This window comes from Balaenoptera physalus (assembly GCF_965194825.1).
Source record: "Balaenoptera physalus genome assembly, chromosome: 10".
Taxonomy (NCBI): domain Eukaryota; kingdom Metazoa; phylum Chordata; class Mammalia; order Artiodactyla; family Balaenopteridae; genus Balaenoptera; species Balaenoptera physalus.
Genome location: NC_138889.1, coordinates 62,134,914 through 62,150,178, shown reverse-complemented (window position 1 = coordinate 62,150,178; position 15,265 = coordinate 62,134,914). Strand labels below are relative to the sequence as shown.

At 42.0% G+C, this 15,265-nt stretch overlaps 1 protein-coding gene across 6 annotated transcripts in view; it reads right to left on the bottom strand.

The window, feature by feature from the left end:
- The window catches only part of FCHSD2 (FCH and double SH3 domains 2), a 319,223-nt gene extending 305,425 nt beyond the window's left edge, over positions 1 to 13,798 (bottom strand). For 3 of the 6 annotated variants that reach the window (XM_082411261.1, XM_082411262.1, XM_082411264.1), the window contains exons 1-2: positions 12,929 to 13,797; positions 11,057 to 11,154 (exon numbers count right to left, since the gene is read on the bottom strand). In XM_082411261.1, coding sequence (XP_082267387.1) covers positions 11,057 to 11,154; positions 12,929 to 12,949 — 119 coding nt within the window. In that variant the 5' untranslated portion in view covers positions 12,950 to 13,797. Of the gene's footprint in view, positions 1 to 11,056; positions 11,155 to 12,928 lie in introns of all 6 variants that reach the window. The other 3 variants (XM_082411265.1, XM_082411263.1, XM_082411260.1) reach the window with 2 other exon arrangements.
- Positions 13,799 to 15,265: the final 1,467 nt, after the last annotated feature.

The window sequence follows — 15,265 nt, the reverse complement described above, 5'->3', positions numbered from 1 at the left end:
AAAAACATCACCTATGGATCCAAAAAGTTAAATGAACCCCCAAGAAAAATAATTACAAAGGTACTTACATTAGTCACATCACATTCAAACTGCAGAAAACCAATAAAAAGGAGGAAAAAAGCTATCAGAAAGGGGGGGAGGAGCACATTAGATAGAAGAGGACAGGGCTTCCCTGGTGGCGCAGTGGTTGAGAATCTGCCTGCTAATGCAGGGGACACGGGTTCGAGCCCTGGTCTGGGAAGATCCCACATGCCGCGGAGCAACTGGGCCCGTGAGCCACAACTGCTGAGCCTGCGCGTCTGGAGCCTGTGCCCGGCAACGGGAGGGGCCGCGATAGTGAAAGGCCCGCGCACCGCGATGAAGAGCGGTCCCCGCACCGCGATGAAGAGTGGCCCCCGCTTGCCGCAACTAGAGAAAGCCCTCGCACGAACCGAAGACCCAACACAGCCAAAAATAAAATAAATAAATAAATAAATAAAGTAGCTATTAGATAGAAGAGGACAAGTATATAAATAATAACTAACTTCTCATCGGAAACAATGAAGGCAGAGGATAATGGACTGACCAATTGTCAATCCAGAATTCTATATCCAGCAAAAATTATCTTCCAAAAATGAGGGTGAAATAAAGACACTTTCAGATAAGTGAAAGCTAAAAGAACTGTCACCAGCAGAATTGCACTAGAAATGCTGAAGGAAGTTCTTCAGCCGAAACAGAAATGATACCAGATGGAAACTCAAACCTATGTATTGGTCTCAAGAAGGGAAGAGGGTCAAAATTGGTAAATATAAAAGTTTTTTTCCTTCTCTTAATCTGTTTAAAAGATAACTGTGTTTAAAGCAAAACTAACATTGTACTATGAGGTTTATAAAGTATGCAGCACAAAGTCTGGGATGGAGTAATTAGAACTGGACTGTTGTGTCTTATGTGGCATGGTATAATATTAACTCAAGGTATACAATGAATGATTAAAGATGCATGGTGTAACACCTAAAACAACCACTTGAAAAATAGAAAGATATAGCTAAAAATGCAAGAGAAGCAAATGGAATACCAAAAATATTCAATTAGGTCAATATAGCTGAGAAAACTAGTATATAAAATACCTCTAGAGTAAAACAGATGAAAGAATTCCCCATGGAGAAAGTTGGCTAATAATGCAAAATACATTTTACCATAGAAACAATATGTTAAATGATGACTTTGATATAAAACCTTTGAATAAAGTTAACTAAAATAAAATTTGAGCCTGGACATCAATCTAATCACCCAATATGTTTGCTTGTTTGGAGACAAAACAATTCCACAACACACAAAGAAAAGAACATAGTAATACACAGAGCCTGTTTCCCCAAATCTGAACAACAACCAGCTTGAGACCAATCATTTTATGAAGTTTGTGAATCAAGTATTCTTAATACTTGGTATATATTAGAAATAAACTGTAAAGTCTATTAATGATGAAAATAACTTCACTAAAAACTAACTAAAAGCCAAAAATGACATTTTAGCATCAACTACTATAATTTCTTATAGTATGTTATCTTTAACAGACAAGCAATAAAATATTCACCAATACTGAATCATTTAATTTTAGTTTTAAGAGTAGATAATATTCACATAGTTCCAAATTCAAAACTTACCAAAAAGGGTATACAATAAAAAGTCTCTGCCTCTCGCCCCCTTCTCCAGCTACCAATGGGGGGAAAACAAATAACACTAAAATATAATCAAGGGATATACATTCCCAGTTGTTTCCTGTGGGACCACAGACATGGTAACACTTTACATAACACCAGAAATAACATTTTCTTTTTGAATTGGGATTATTTCAAAGTTAACAAAACAGAAAACATCTGGATGACAAGACACTCATACATGAATGCCAAAAAGGAGATCAAATGGAATGTTAAAGCATGACCAAGGAATACTGTGAGGAAACAATAAAATGAAATAAAAACATCAGCTAAGATTCTATTAAGTTAGTCCTGACCAACACATGACAGGAAATCTGCAGCAATGGAACAAACTAGAGGGTTGCGTTTCTGTGCCTAGTTCCCAAATTAGTCACTGAAGAGCCAACAGCACAAACCAGACTTACTAACTCCTGCTTATGCATCAGATCATTCCTGAAGATTGACACCAACAAAACAGACAGCACCTGTGGGATTCAAATGAACATTCGAAGAATTTACAAAGAAAAACATCAACTTATCACCACAGGCCTCCTCAGGTAAAAGGCTTCATTCTCTATACTTTCATGACTGAATTGCCAATCCTCAATTTCTAGGAGTAATTCTAGCTCTTATTTGTCCTTCCCTGCTTTCAGTTTAGCCGCTTTACTACTTATTAACGCTTTCACCTGAGAAGTAAAAGGAGTTCAGCAAAAATGCAACTACCTGGAGGGCCCTTAGACCACGATTTCCCCAAATTATCAGAAAACCAAAAGTGGCAAGATATTTAACCACTCCTGTATTCTTAAGAGGAGAATCCTAAGAGGCCATTGGCCTACTGGCCCATTACCTATGGTAAATACAAAAACCTACTCCTGACCTAAGACACTGAACTTAAAAGCAGTTGAAAGGAGGGGATACAAATGGTTTCTAAGGAGTCTCTTATTCCCAATCTGCTTGGGACAACTGGAATTCTAGCTATATCTTTCATAATCTAAAGTCAACACATTTTTTACACTTTTATGGGAAACACTAGGAGTAAATTAGAAATGGGTCCCTGTGGCAAACAGGGCAAACAGTAACGTGGAAAAGCCATATTACTGCCACCAATACCTATTTCTTACTGGCAAAGACCACCTCTCCAAGAAGGTAATCACATTCCCAGCCTCCTTTGCAGCTAGGCTGCAGGGGCATATGAAGCAAACTCAGCCAATGAGATACAAGGGAAAGTCTTCTGGGATAATTTCTGGTAGAAACTGTCTTCCCTAGTAGAAGGAAAGGAGGGAAGGTAAAGAGGGAAATTTTGCATGAGGAGAAACTGCACTTCCTTTCTCTTTTTCCACCTAACGTTGTACGAGAATAGCATGCTTGGAACTGTATATGCCATCCAGCAATCATAAGGAGAATCATTATCAACACACAGAAAGATGGAAGGTACCTAAGGCTGTTGAACTTAGTGAAGAAAATTCTTTGGTATTAAACAGTTTATCTTTGAGGTTCATCACATTTTTTAACTCACAGGTTAACTCTTTACAGGATGAGTAAGTCAAAGACCATAATTTCTGAACTGATGTTCTCAATTACTTAACAAAATTACAGTCCACTTGCATTTTTTGAGCACCTACTATGTTCCACACACTATGCAAGAAAGCTTTTATGTGCATTAGTTTAATTATCAAAATAGCCCCATAAGGTATTATAATTATCATTATTTTACAGATAAGAAACATGAGGCTCACAAAAGTTTAAGTAACTTGTGGTAACTTGTGGCCAAATTCACATAATTAATAAAGATTAACAACTAGGATTCGTACCCAGGTTGTATATCTCTAAGCTGGTACTCATTCCAGTAGCTGTGATCAGCTACCCTACCACTCAGATCATCTTCACCATCTCTCATATGTATATACTTGGGTGTGGCTAAAAAGACCAAATCAAGGAAAAGTGCACATAAAAATTCTTCAACACTTCGGTTCTTAACCCAAGTGGTGGGTAACTTTCATTATTACTCCTTAGTTTAATTCCATATGGCTCTGTTTAAAAAATTCTCCCTCTCATGATTTACATCAAGTTCTAATTTGAAAGAATACTGGATTGAGAAACAATGATTGCTGAATGAATGAAAAAGACCAGGGTCCAGCACCTGACCTGCTACTTCCAATTTTCATCATATCTAAAACTCCACTGATTGCAAGTCACATTATTTTCCACTAAGAAAAAATGCTGCCATTTAAATTGATACAAGACCCTATCACTTATTGATACAATTTTTATTTATACTTATTAAAAGAGCTCTTTTAAACTTCATTAGATTTTTTAAAAATATTTATTTATTTATTTATTTATTTGGCTGCGCCAGGTCTTTGTTGCGACATGTTGGATCTTTTAGTTGTAGCATGCGAGATCTTTAGCTGTGGCATGCGGGATCTAGTTCCCTGACCAGGGATCAAACCCGGGCCCCCTGCATTGGGAGCATGGAGTCTTAGCCACTGGACCATCAGGGAAGTCCCCATTAATTAGATTTTTAGCATGTATTACTCTTGTGCACAATTTTTAAAAGGTAAATGAAATAAATTGGTGCATAAACTGGTCACACTCAGGCTCAAACTCTTCTGAATCACTTTTTTGAATCAGTCATTACTGTTTTTCCACACAGTATCATCCTCTGTGCCATCAAAAGCCTGGGTGGGGGGCTTCCCTGGTGGCACAGTGGTTAAGAATCCACCTGCCAATGCAGGGGACACAGGTTCAAGCCCTGGTCCAGGAAGATCCCACATGCCGCAGAGCAACTAAACCGTGTGCCACAGCTGCTGAGCCTGTGCTCTAGGGCCCACAAGCCACAACTACTGGGCCCATGTGCCACAACTACTGAAGCCCTCGTGCCTAGAGCCCGAGCTCTGCAATAAGAGAAGCCACTGCAATGAGAAGCCCGTGCACCGCAACAAAGAGTAGCCCCGCTCACCGCAACTAGAGAAAGCTGTGCGCAGCAATGAAGACCCAATGTGGCCAAAAATAATAAATAAATAAATAAATAAATTTATTTTACAAAAGCCCGGGTGATCCAACATTTGTATTCAAACCATTATCTCTGGGATTTTCTTCCAAGCCTGCTGCTAACTACTCTGCAAGTTCTGTTCACGAAGAGACAAGGACAAACACATCACAACCAAAAGCAACTGTAAGATGTATCCGGATTTCAGAAATATAAGAATGTAAAAAAAATGTGCTTCTTAGAATTAATAAAACACAATAACTTATTTTGTTACCTTGTATAAGACAACATCCTATAGCTACCAATGGTGAATATCTACCGTGCTTGGCATTTCACCTATCTCATTTAACTTTTACAGAAAAGCAAAAAGGTAAGCATTAACCTTGTTTTACATACATGAAATATGAGGCTCAGAGAACCTTAATAACTTGTCCTAGATTATCCAGCATTAGTGACAGAGCTGGGTTTCAAGCTCTGGTCTATCTTCATAGTCCTTATTCTTTTCACCACTTCAGTGGTTCTCAAAATTTAGGGCACATAAGAATTACCTCAGGTGATTCTTCCACAGAGTGGGAAAAATATTGCAGATACTGCATATATTTGCAAATCATATAGCTGATAAGATAAATATTTAAAGAACTTTTACACCTCAATAAGAAAAAGACAAATAACCCAATTAAAAAATGGGCAAAGGATATGATGAATAGACATTTCTCCAAAGAAGATATGCAAATAGCCAGTAAGCACATGAAAAAATGCTCAACTTCATAAGCTATTAGGGAAATGCAAATCAAAGCCACAATATGATATCACTTCACAACTACTAGAATGGCTATAATCAAAAGACAGACAATAACAAACACTGGTAAAAATGTTTAGAAACTGGAACCTTCATACATTATAGCTAGCGGGAATATAAAATGGTGCAGCCACTTTGGAAAACAGTTTGAAAAGTTCCTCAGGAAGTTAAACATATCGTTACCATATGACCCAACAATTCCACTACTAGGTATATACCCAAGATAAATGAAAACATAAGTCCACAGAAAAATTTGTTCAAAGGAACATTATTCATAATAGCAAAAAAGTCCATCAACTGAGGAACAGATTAATAAAATGTGGTATATCCATACAGTGGAATATTATTCTACAATAAAAAAGGAATGAAGTATTGATGCTATAACATGGATGAAAGTTGAAAACATTATGCTAAGTAAAAGCCAGTCACCAAAGACCACATATTGTATGATTCCATTTATATAGATTCTGCTTCTACAGAGAGTGAAAGTAATAATTGCTTAAGGCTGGATAAGGTGATGGGAAGTGACTGCTAATAGGCAGTTTCCCGTAGGAGGGACAAAAATGTTCTAAAGTTAAAGTATCGTGATGGTTGTACAATGCTATGAATATACAAAAAAACTTTAAATGGGTTAATTGTACGGCAAGTGAATTAGATCTCAATAAACCTGTTTTTAAAAAAACCCTCTAGGACTTCCCTGGTGGCACAGTGGTTAAGTATCCGCCTGCCAATGCAGGGCTCACAAGTTCGAGCCCTGGTCCGGGAAGATCCCACATGCCGCGGAGCAACTAAGCCCGTGTGCCGCAACTACTGAGTCTGTGCTCTAGAGCCTGTGAGCCACAACTACTGAAGCCGGCACGCCTTGAGCCCATGCTCTGAATCAAGAGAAGCCACCGCAATGAGAAGCCCACACACGGCAAAGAAGAATAGCCCCCACTCTCCACAACTAGAGAAACCCTGTATGCAGTAATGAAGACCCAATGCAGCCAAAAATAAATAAATAAATAAATTTATTTTTAAAAAAATAAAAAAATAAATTAAAAAACCCTCTAGACCAGATTACCTCTAAGTTTCCCTTTTAGACATAAAGGTCTCTGAGGCAGTGAAAAAAAGTCTCAGAGCTTCCATCAACAGACTTCAGAATCCAATCCCCAGTGACTCCCATGAACCTACAGTTTAGAGAAGGCAACATATAGTATAGCAATTCCTCACTTGAGGTCACTAGACCTCCAGATGTCTGCAAAGAAAGGACAAGTGCTTCTTGAGCCAGGTTAAATTTTTCAGAACATCTGTGAGAAACCACACATACCCTCAATCTGCTCTGAGGTAAAGTTTAAGTATCTTTGCCTTTAGCTGGACTCATGTTACTAGTTTTAAAATACTGACTCAAAGCTGACTGACAGCTCAGTATATGAAAGGTGAAAAATAAAACAAACTAAACAAAACTTTTTGATATGCAAAATGTTTCCAAAAATGGGAGCCATGATGAGTTCCTTGGTTAGAAGCTTGGGAAATACAGATATAGAGGAAAGTACACTAGTCTAGAAATTAGGAGAAATAACTGAAGAGTCCACCTCAACCTGATTCACTTCCTATCAACTGTCTCGGTTTCCATTTTCATCTATAAAATCAGCAAACATCACAGTATCCACCTGACTCTAAAATTCTATGACTTTTCAATATTATATAATGACCTAAAAATGTCTGCTAAGAAGGTAATTCTTTATATTCTGCATCCCTGCAAAGAACTTTCTTTACTGACTCGAGTTAGCACATCATAAGAATAAACAAGAAATACATTATATTAATAAACAACACATAGGCTGTAGTATTTAGAAACTTATTTATAAGTGGCCCTAGAAAGCAAAGAGAGAATAAAAAATAATAAACTAAAAAGAAAGTAAAGTGTGCTAGTCTACTGCTGACAGCAAAAGTCAACAGGAAGCACTTCAGTATAAAAATCTTCCCAAAGCATGGAATTTCCCTGATTAACAACAAATGAGTTATCTTTCCTTCTCATACTTTACTCCAACACACCAGCTTCTACATGCACCCCTGGAACTCAAATGAACTGAAGAAGGGGAAGAGAGCAAAGGAAAAAAACTGTATCATAATTGATCTCCTTTCAAAATTCCAGAAGATAAGAAGGGGGGAGGGGAGTGGAAACTAGCCATAACCCAGAATAAAATTTTCCTATTTACAGCTTAATGTGTTGTGGTCTTTTTTTTTTTTTTTTTAACTTTTTTTAAAGTCAAAAAATTTCTCTCTGTTTACTTACTTCTTTATGTCAAGAATAAAAGGTATTTGCACTCTGAGGGGTGAATTCATACTAATTTAAATTGAGCATAACACTGGTGGGGGTGCATCAGTGAGAAGGAGAGCTATTTGTGGGATTTTGGGGAGGAAGGTGGTGAGAGCCTCAAAAAAGGAAAAGCAGGCAAGATCCTTTACAACATAATACATATAAAAATCCAAGTTCAGAGATTTCTAATGAATTTTTTTAAAAGGTCATTCCACTTGCTAAGACAGATCAACAAAGCCAGACCACTTCCTCCTCAAGCAATTAAAGTTATGAATACTGAGAGCAGAAAATTTTCAATTTCCAATTCAGTATTACCATTGGGGGGAAAGAAAGCAAATCAGAAACCTAAACTCATGTTTTAGGAGGTAATACAGTATTCTGCTCACAACTATATAGGAATGAAGGGATTCATCCTATTTATTTAATACAAAGAAAAACACACTGACTCCTTTAAAATAATAAAGAATCCATGAATCCTTGGAGCACCAACAGTCTCCGTATTTACATATTATATTTAAATACAGATATGCTCTACATCAAATAGCCACAGTACATTTTAAAGTGCCTACATGAATCAAATTAAAACACAAGCTCAAGAGACACCACTACAGCCCCCTACAAACAGAGCTTATAAAATATCTCCCTTAAACACAAATAAGCTGCATTTAAATATAACCAGTTACATTCATTTAACAATTCTGCCAGCTGTTTACAAAGGGTACAAATATACAAAAATGAATAAGACTTAGCCTCTGACTTCAAGGAATTCACATGAGGGGGGAAGCCAGAAGCATGTACAAAATCAAAATTCTTTGAGATCACAGAGAAGATCAAACTTGCAAACTTAGTGGTAACCAGAATTTGCCAGGTGAAAATTAGGAGGGCACAAAGGCATGAATGTCGAGAACACAATTAGATAACCAGAAGTCCTAAGTGGCCAGGGCAGGGGGAATAAGGAGAAAGGATATGCAAGGGCATGAAATGGTAACAACTAAGCCAGGAAATGAAGCTTGTAGCTTGTACCTAGGTTGCAAAGGGCCACATGTGCTATGACAAAGTGTTTGGTCTTTATCCAGAAGACCACAGAGAACCTGATACGTAATAAACAATGTTATTAGAGGGACTTCCCTGGTGGTGCAGTGGTTAAGAATCTGCCTGCCGGGTGGCAGGGAGGGAGATGCAAGAGGGAGAGATATGGGGACATTTGTATATGTATAACTGATTCACTTTGTTATAAAGCAGAAACTGGCACACCATTGTAAAGCAATTATACTCTAATAAAGATGTTTAAAAAAAAAAAAAAAAAAAAATCTGCCTGCCAGTGCAGGGGACACGGTCAAGCTCTGGTCCAGGAAGATCCCACATGCCGCGGAGCAACTAAGCCCGTGTGCCACAACTACTGAGCCTGCGCTCTAGAGCCCGTGGGCCACAACTACTGAGCCCACACGCCACAACTACTGAAGCCCACGTGCCTAGACCCCGTGCTCCACAACAAGAGAAGCCACCTCAATGAGAAGCCCGTGCACCACAAAGAGTAGCCCCTGCTCGCCACAACTAGAGAAAGCCCATGCGCAGCAACGAAGACCCAACGCAGCCAAAAATAATAATAATAATAAATTAATTTTTTTAAAAAGAAAATAAATAAATAAACAATTATTAGAAAGTTAACTGGTAACAACGTGGAAAACAGATTTAAAAGGAGAGATTGGGAGGTGGAAGATATGAGAACACTACAGTAATTAGGATATTACCGCAACAATGCTAGTGAAATGTGATGAAGTCAGAAATAATACAAACAACTAAACAGTAGCAACAGGAGCAACAATCTACATCAACTTAGCAGTGACGTGTCCATATAGCTGACCATAAGTCAAGGTACAAGCAACAGGGGAAACAGAGAAAATGCAAACAAGAGGTCTTTTGAATATAATCAAAAGGACTTAATGACTACTGACTATCCATACCCCACAGAGGATCTTTACTTACAAACGAATTTTGCCTTCCTAAACTACTAAAATATAAAATACCTTCGTTCACTGAATAGATGTTAAAAGCTTAATTCGTAACCATATGAAAAGTTTCAGGTGTCTTGCACAGGAATTATTTAAGTCTAAAAATTTCCCTGTGTCCACAAGAAAAACAAAGAAACAAATACAGAATTAAAATAGAGTAGTTTTCACCTGAAACTAACACAACATTGTTAATCACCTATATGCCAATATAAAATAAAAAGTTAAAAAAAAAATAGAGTAGTTTTCAGTCAGAAAACAATGATCTTGGTATATCCAAGTTTGGATGAGTCTAAATTAATATGCCTTAGTTAGAAACCCTGAAAAGATACGTAAATAGTAGAAATATTAATTTAATTTAGTATCTAAATTAAATATGGGGGGGAAAGGAACTCTAAGTAAAAATCTTTGGGCTACGAACAATTCAGCTATCCAAACACATATAATTTTATTATAATAACATATAGTTAATATTTTTCATGAAACCAACATGAGGTTGTGCACCACAGGAAAAAATAAGTATCTGATGAGGCTTACAGACCCAATTCCAATTTAATAAATGTATTAATAAAGGGAAATAATTGCAGCGACTCTGTTTCAACATGCAAATTATTTTCCTTTACAAAAATGTTTGTTGAACTGTCAGTTTGTATTATAGGATTGTTAAAACAGTGGTGTTTCTTTCAATAAAATGAGTCATGATTACCTCTATAAAGAAAGACATTGACTTTCACAAGGCTGGCAAGATGTCTTATCTTTTAAATTCAAAGTTATCTTGAATAGGGGTACAAGTAACTTTAATGATAAAATATGATAAACACATTTCCCACTAGATTTAATGTTCAAAGACAAAGTTATATTTATCATGTTCTAATAATCATCTGAGATTGACTGGCTCACCCCCAGATATTAACCATTAACCATGTGTCAGTTTAAAATTCCACGTGAAATCGTTAAGGTCAATAAATGTAGAAAGGTCAATTTAGCAGAAAAATTATTTAAATAAGAATTTCTATTTCAGTGATTATAATCTGACTGATAAATTTGTAAGAACCTTGTTTTTTCATAATAGTATGTGTAGGTTATAGGTTTCTCCACTAAAGAAAAAAAAGTTTGTATTGTGTTAATTCCAGTTATAATTTCTAGCTGAGTCAAAGCTCTAACAGCCTTAAAGCAGGAAATCCAAAAGGAAATTCCGTCATCAGTTCCTGGAGCTTGGTAATGCAAAGGTTGTTTGAAATAGAGATACAGAAGTTCTCAAACTATTTACTATAACCTTACCTCATATCTTCAAGCAAATCACATTCTGCTTGATGTTTGGCTTGAAGTTTTGTCATCTGCTCAACTTGAATGTTTTTCAGTTCTTGTGTAACTTTCACCTAAAATATACCATATATTTATGAGGCCTTACTGCAACTTTAACAACAAAAAAATTACTTAAGGAAAATACAAAATACTTGTCAGAATATATAACTCTTACTTGCCTCTCCCCAGAGGACCATAAACCCATTATTAGCCACATAATTTTGTTTACTGCAGATAATTAATGAAAAAACTAGCTAAAACAACCTGAAGCAGAGGCTAAATGAAAGTACACGAGTATAAAAATTACAGATTAAAGAGGTGCAAAATAAACTGCCAGTCATTTCATTTCATGTACAAGCTCAATACATATCCAGGTCTTTAAAAGAGTCTGTCTTCTATTTCTTCCAAAAAGGATTCAAAGACATTAAAACATCAGGAGAGGTGAGCAGAGTGTACATGGGAGAAGTGGGCATAAGAATGCCTAATATCTCATGACCGAAACTTACACAATCATGAAATTATATGCATGAATCAACTACATAAATTATTCCATAATGGCTACGAGAAGCACACTCTCAGGATGATGCCCTCAACTTGCTGGACAGCACATCAAATCACAATCTCTTTCTCACAAAGAAGAAAGCAAAAGTGACCTTCCAACATATGCAGTGCTTTTAAGCCACCACAGCAAGCCGGTCCCCGTGGCGTTTCCACTTCAAACAGCTAGAACAGTATATGCAAATCGGCCAGTGCCTCTCCCGCCAGGCCAGGATCCAGGTTACAGTGGGCCTGGAACCCCCATCGCCGAAGCAGGGCTACCGGAGGGCTAAGTGTACGTGTGTGAAAGAAAAAGACTCACTTAACCGGAGAACCCGGGTTAAGAAAGAGAAAAAAGAGGGAGCAGACACGAATGAGTTAGGCATTCAGCAAATGTTTGCCCACAAGGGGAGGATAGAACAGCCTCCTCCACCCAGAGTAGACACTCAGGAACCATCTGCAGGATTGAAAAGACAAGGACACAGCCTCAGTCCCTGGGAAAACTGGGAGGAGGACATTGAAACAGTTCTGGAAGGGCGAAGCGGGGAAGCTGCTGACAAGCCCGGAGCACCCGTCACTCCGTCACTCCCACCCGAAGCCCAGATCACGGCTCAAACGCCAAGCACGGCCCGGTTCTCGCTCTCCTGGGGACAGAACCACCACCTTCCTCGCCCCCTAGTCGGAGGAGCGGGGCAGGAATGGGGAAGAGAAAGACAGGACCGCTCAATGCTTAATTTCTTGTTTTCCCTTGGGGTGGGGGTGACTACTGCGACTTCTCTGCGGTCGCCCCGTGGGAAAAGCGGGCCAAACATTAAGGCTAGGCTGGAAACAAATTCCCTGTAAATTTGCCAATGGGGGAGGGTGGCGACAAGCGGGCGGAGGGCTCAAACCTGGTGCAGACTAAACAATCACACAAGCAAAAGCCTCTGCAAGCTGCAGGGGCTCCCCCGCCTCCCCTCGGTGCAGCCCCGAGAAAGCACTTTGCAGAGAGCAGCACTGCCATGCGCGCTCGCTCTCTCACACACACACACACATACACACACGCACACCCGAAACTCTTGTGAAATGTCTGGGGATGGGGGGGGCGTCTACGGCGCGGTGGAGGGGACGAGCCCTGGCCGCCCCTCCGACGCGAAGGCACCAAACACGCGCGCCCCCCGCTAGGAGCCGGCGGCAACTCAGTGACAAGCCCGAGACGACGGCGGTCACGGCCCCTTGCGCAAAGGGGGAGGGGGCGCAGTGGTCGCCCCAGCCGCTTTCCTTGTACGCATCCCCCCCCAAAACCTCAAAGACCCCTAGCTGCATTCTCACCTTCCTCGGCGGCGGCTGCATGATGCTGAAGGGACATCAATCTTCCTCCGACGGCGGCGTAAGTGAGGAAGGGAGGAGGAGGGCCAAGAGGAGAAGGCCGCCCAGCGAGCGGGCGTGTGCTTGTGTGTGTGTTTAAGGAGAGCCTGATGAACGAGGACTCGCCCCGGAGGGAGCAAGGCCGGCGGATGGCACGGCAACCCGGGTCCGAGGATGAGTGTGAAGAGAAGGAGGAGAAGCGCCGAGAAGGCCTGGGCTCCGGCGGCCCTGGGGGTGTGTGAGGCAAGGAGGCGGAGACCGCGAGGGGGCGGGGGCCCGGGTGCGGGGGCGCAGGCTCTCCCAGCTCGCCGAGCGGCTCTCGAGGAGCACTCCCGCTGTCCGGTTCTCTGCCCGCCGCGGCTATCCACCCGCCGCCGATTCCGCGGCTCCTCAGACGCGGCCCCCCCGCCCCCACTCAGGCAGCCTGGCCCTCGCTGGGCCCAACACCCCCGCCCGGCCGGGGGAGGTGGAAGGCGGCGCCGCACTCTCTGCTTGGGTTCCTCCACTCAGGCCGCGGGAATTTCCGGCCCCAGCGCGTGGCGCAGCGCCCCGCTCCGGCGGCGGAGGGAATAGCTTAGGCCAGAGCTGGGTTCGAGGGGCCGGGCCTGGCTGCCGGGAGGGAGCGTGGCCGCGGCGCGGAGCTCCGTATCGCGGCGGGGGACGGGGGGAGCTAACGGATCGGTCGGCGAATGAGAGGGGTAAAAATGCTACCGCAGCACGAAAATCCCCCCGTTCTCTCCGAGAATGGCACGTTCCAAACGCCTCCTGTTGTCCCTCCCCCACAGTGGGAGCCAGCTGGGGGCTTCCCGCGCGCTTTCCCGCCAGCCGCGGCGCGCGCCCCCGGTTGGGGGCGCGCGCCCCCGGTTGGGGGCGCGCACGTGGGCGGGAGAGGGCTTTGCGCCGACGCACGCGCATAAGGCGCCCCCGCCTCCTGCCGGAGTGTGTGTGTGTGTGTGTGTGTGTGTGTGTGTGTGAATGGGAGGGCAGCATGTCTGTGTGTGTGTGTGTGTGTGTGTGTGTGTGTGTGTGTGTGATAATGGGGGAGACAGCATGTCTGTGGCAGTAGGAGAGTCCCGTTTTTTGCTTCTCGGTCCTCCAACACCCCTCTCCCCTCAGGCGGATGAGCCTGGCCGGTCTAGGCACCAAGGAGCGAGCGTGGACAAGTCCTTTCGCAGCGGCCGAGGGTGCCTGGCTTGGGGGAGGGCGTCTAGTTGCCCTGCAAAGAAAAAATCGGTTCCCTACTACAGGGCGTCCAAGTCAAAGAGTGTGGACTGCGTGCTAGAGGACCATGAGGTTGTTAAGGCCAGGATCCCCATTTCACAAATAGGAGGCAGAGGAGTGGGGACCTTATGAAGGTTACACAGCAGGACTAGAATCTCTGGGTAACTAAGTGTTCTCTGGGTTATAGAGAAACAGGTGCCGATGACAATCATGAGGAAAAATAAAGGAGGCAGCAGGGGCAATAGAGGAAAGCTCTTGAATGGGAGTCAGGACCCCTTGATGCCAGTCCACTCTGCCTGCCCTTGGCTGGCTGGGTGAGCTCAGGCTTCATCTCCCAGTGAGGATGTTCTGGGTGGCTCTCCCCACCCCAACTTCCTCCTCTATCCAGACCATCTGGGGGTAGGGATATCAGCCTCCCTTGAGGTCCTTAGAAGAATGAAAATACCTCTTCCAGAGCCATAGGGCTGTGTGAAGGGTGAATTAGATCAACCCAGTTTTATCAGAAGCTGGGGTCTCAAACACCTATTCTCAGAAGTATGGTCAGGCAAAAGAGGAAGGTGAGTGAAGCTTGGAGAGACCCAAATAAGTTGCCCAATGCCACTTGGCCAGAAATTGGGAAGATGGAACAACCTAGGTTGTTTACATTGTTAGCCTAGATTCTTGTATAGGAAGGTGGTAGAATCAGAGCTATGCTTGAGTCAGATTAATCTGTATAGGAATTAGGAGACCAGGCTTGCTATTCCTGGTTTCCTTGAAGCCATTCAAAAGTGCACCCTTTATCAGAGTCCTCAGTTACTATCAGGGAAGGCCTGGGGCAAGGGAACAGGTGGCTGGAGGCCCAGCTCCCTGACAGCTGTGGGGCTGGCAGCTGGAGGTAGCCAGGCTGGGCTCCAGTCTCAGTTCCACCACCAATTCACTGTGAGGTGTTGACCTAGTCAATTCACCTCTTTGAACCTTTATTACCTCACTTGTAAAAATGGGGATCTAATACCAGGCTCACAGTCTTGTTGTGTTAAATAGAATTTCTCCTACCATGTGGCCTGGCACATAGTGCTCAATAAATGCTTTCTGATTCATCCT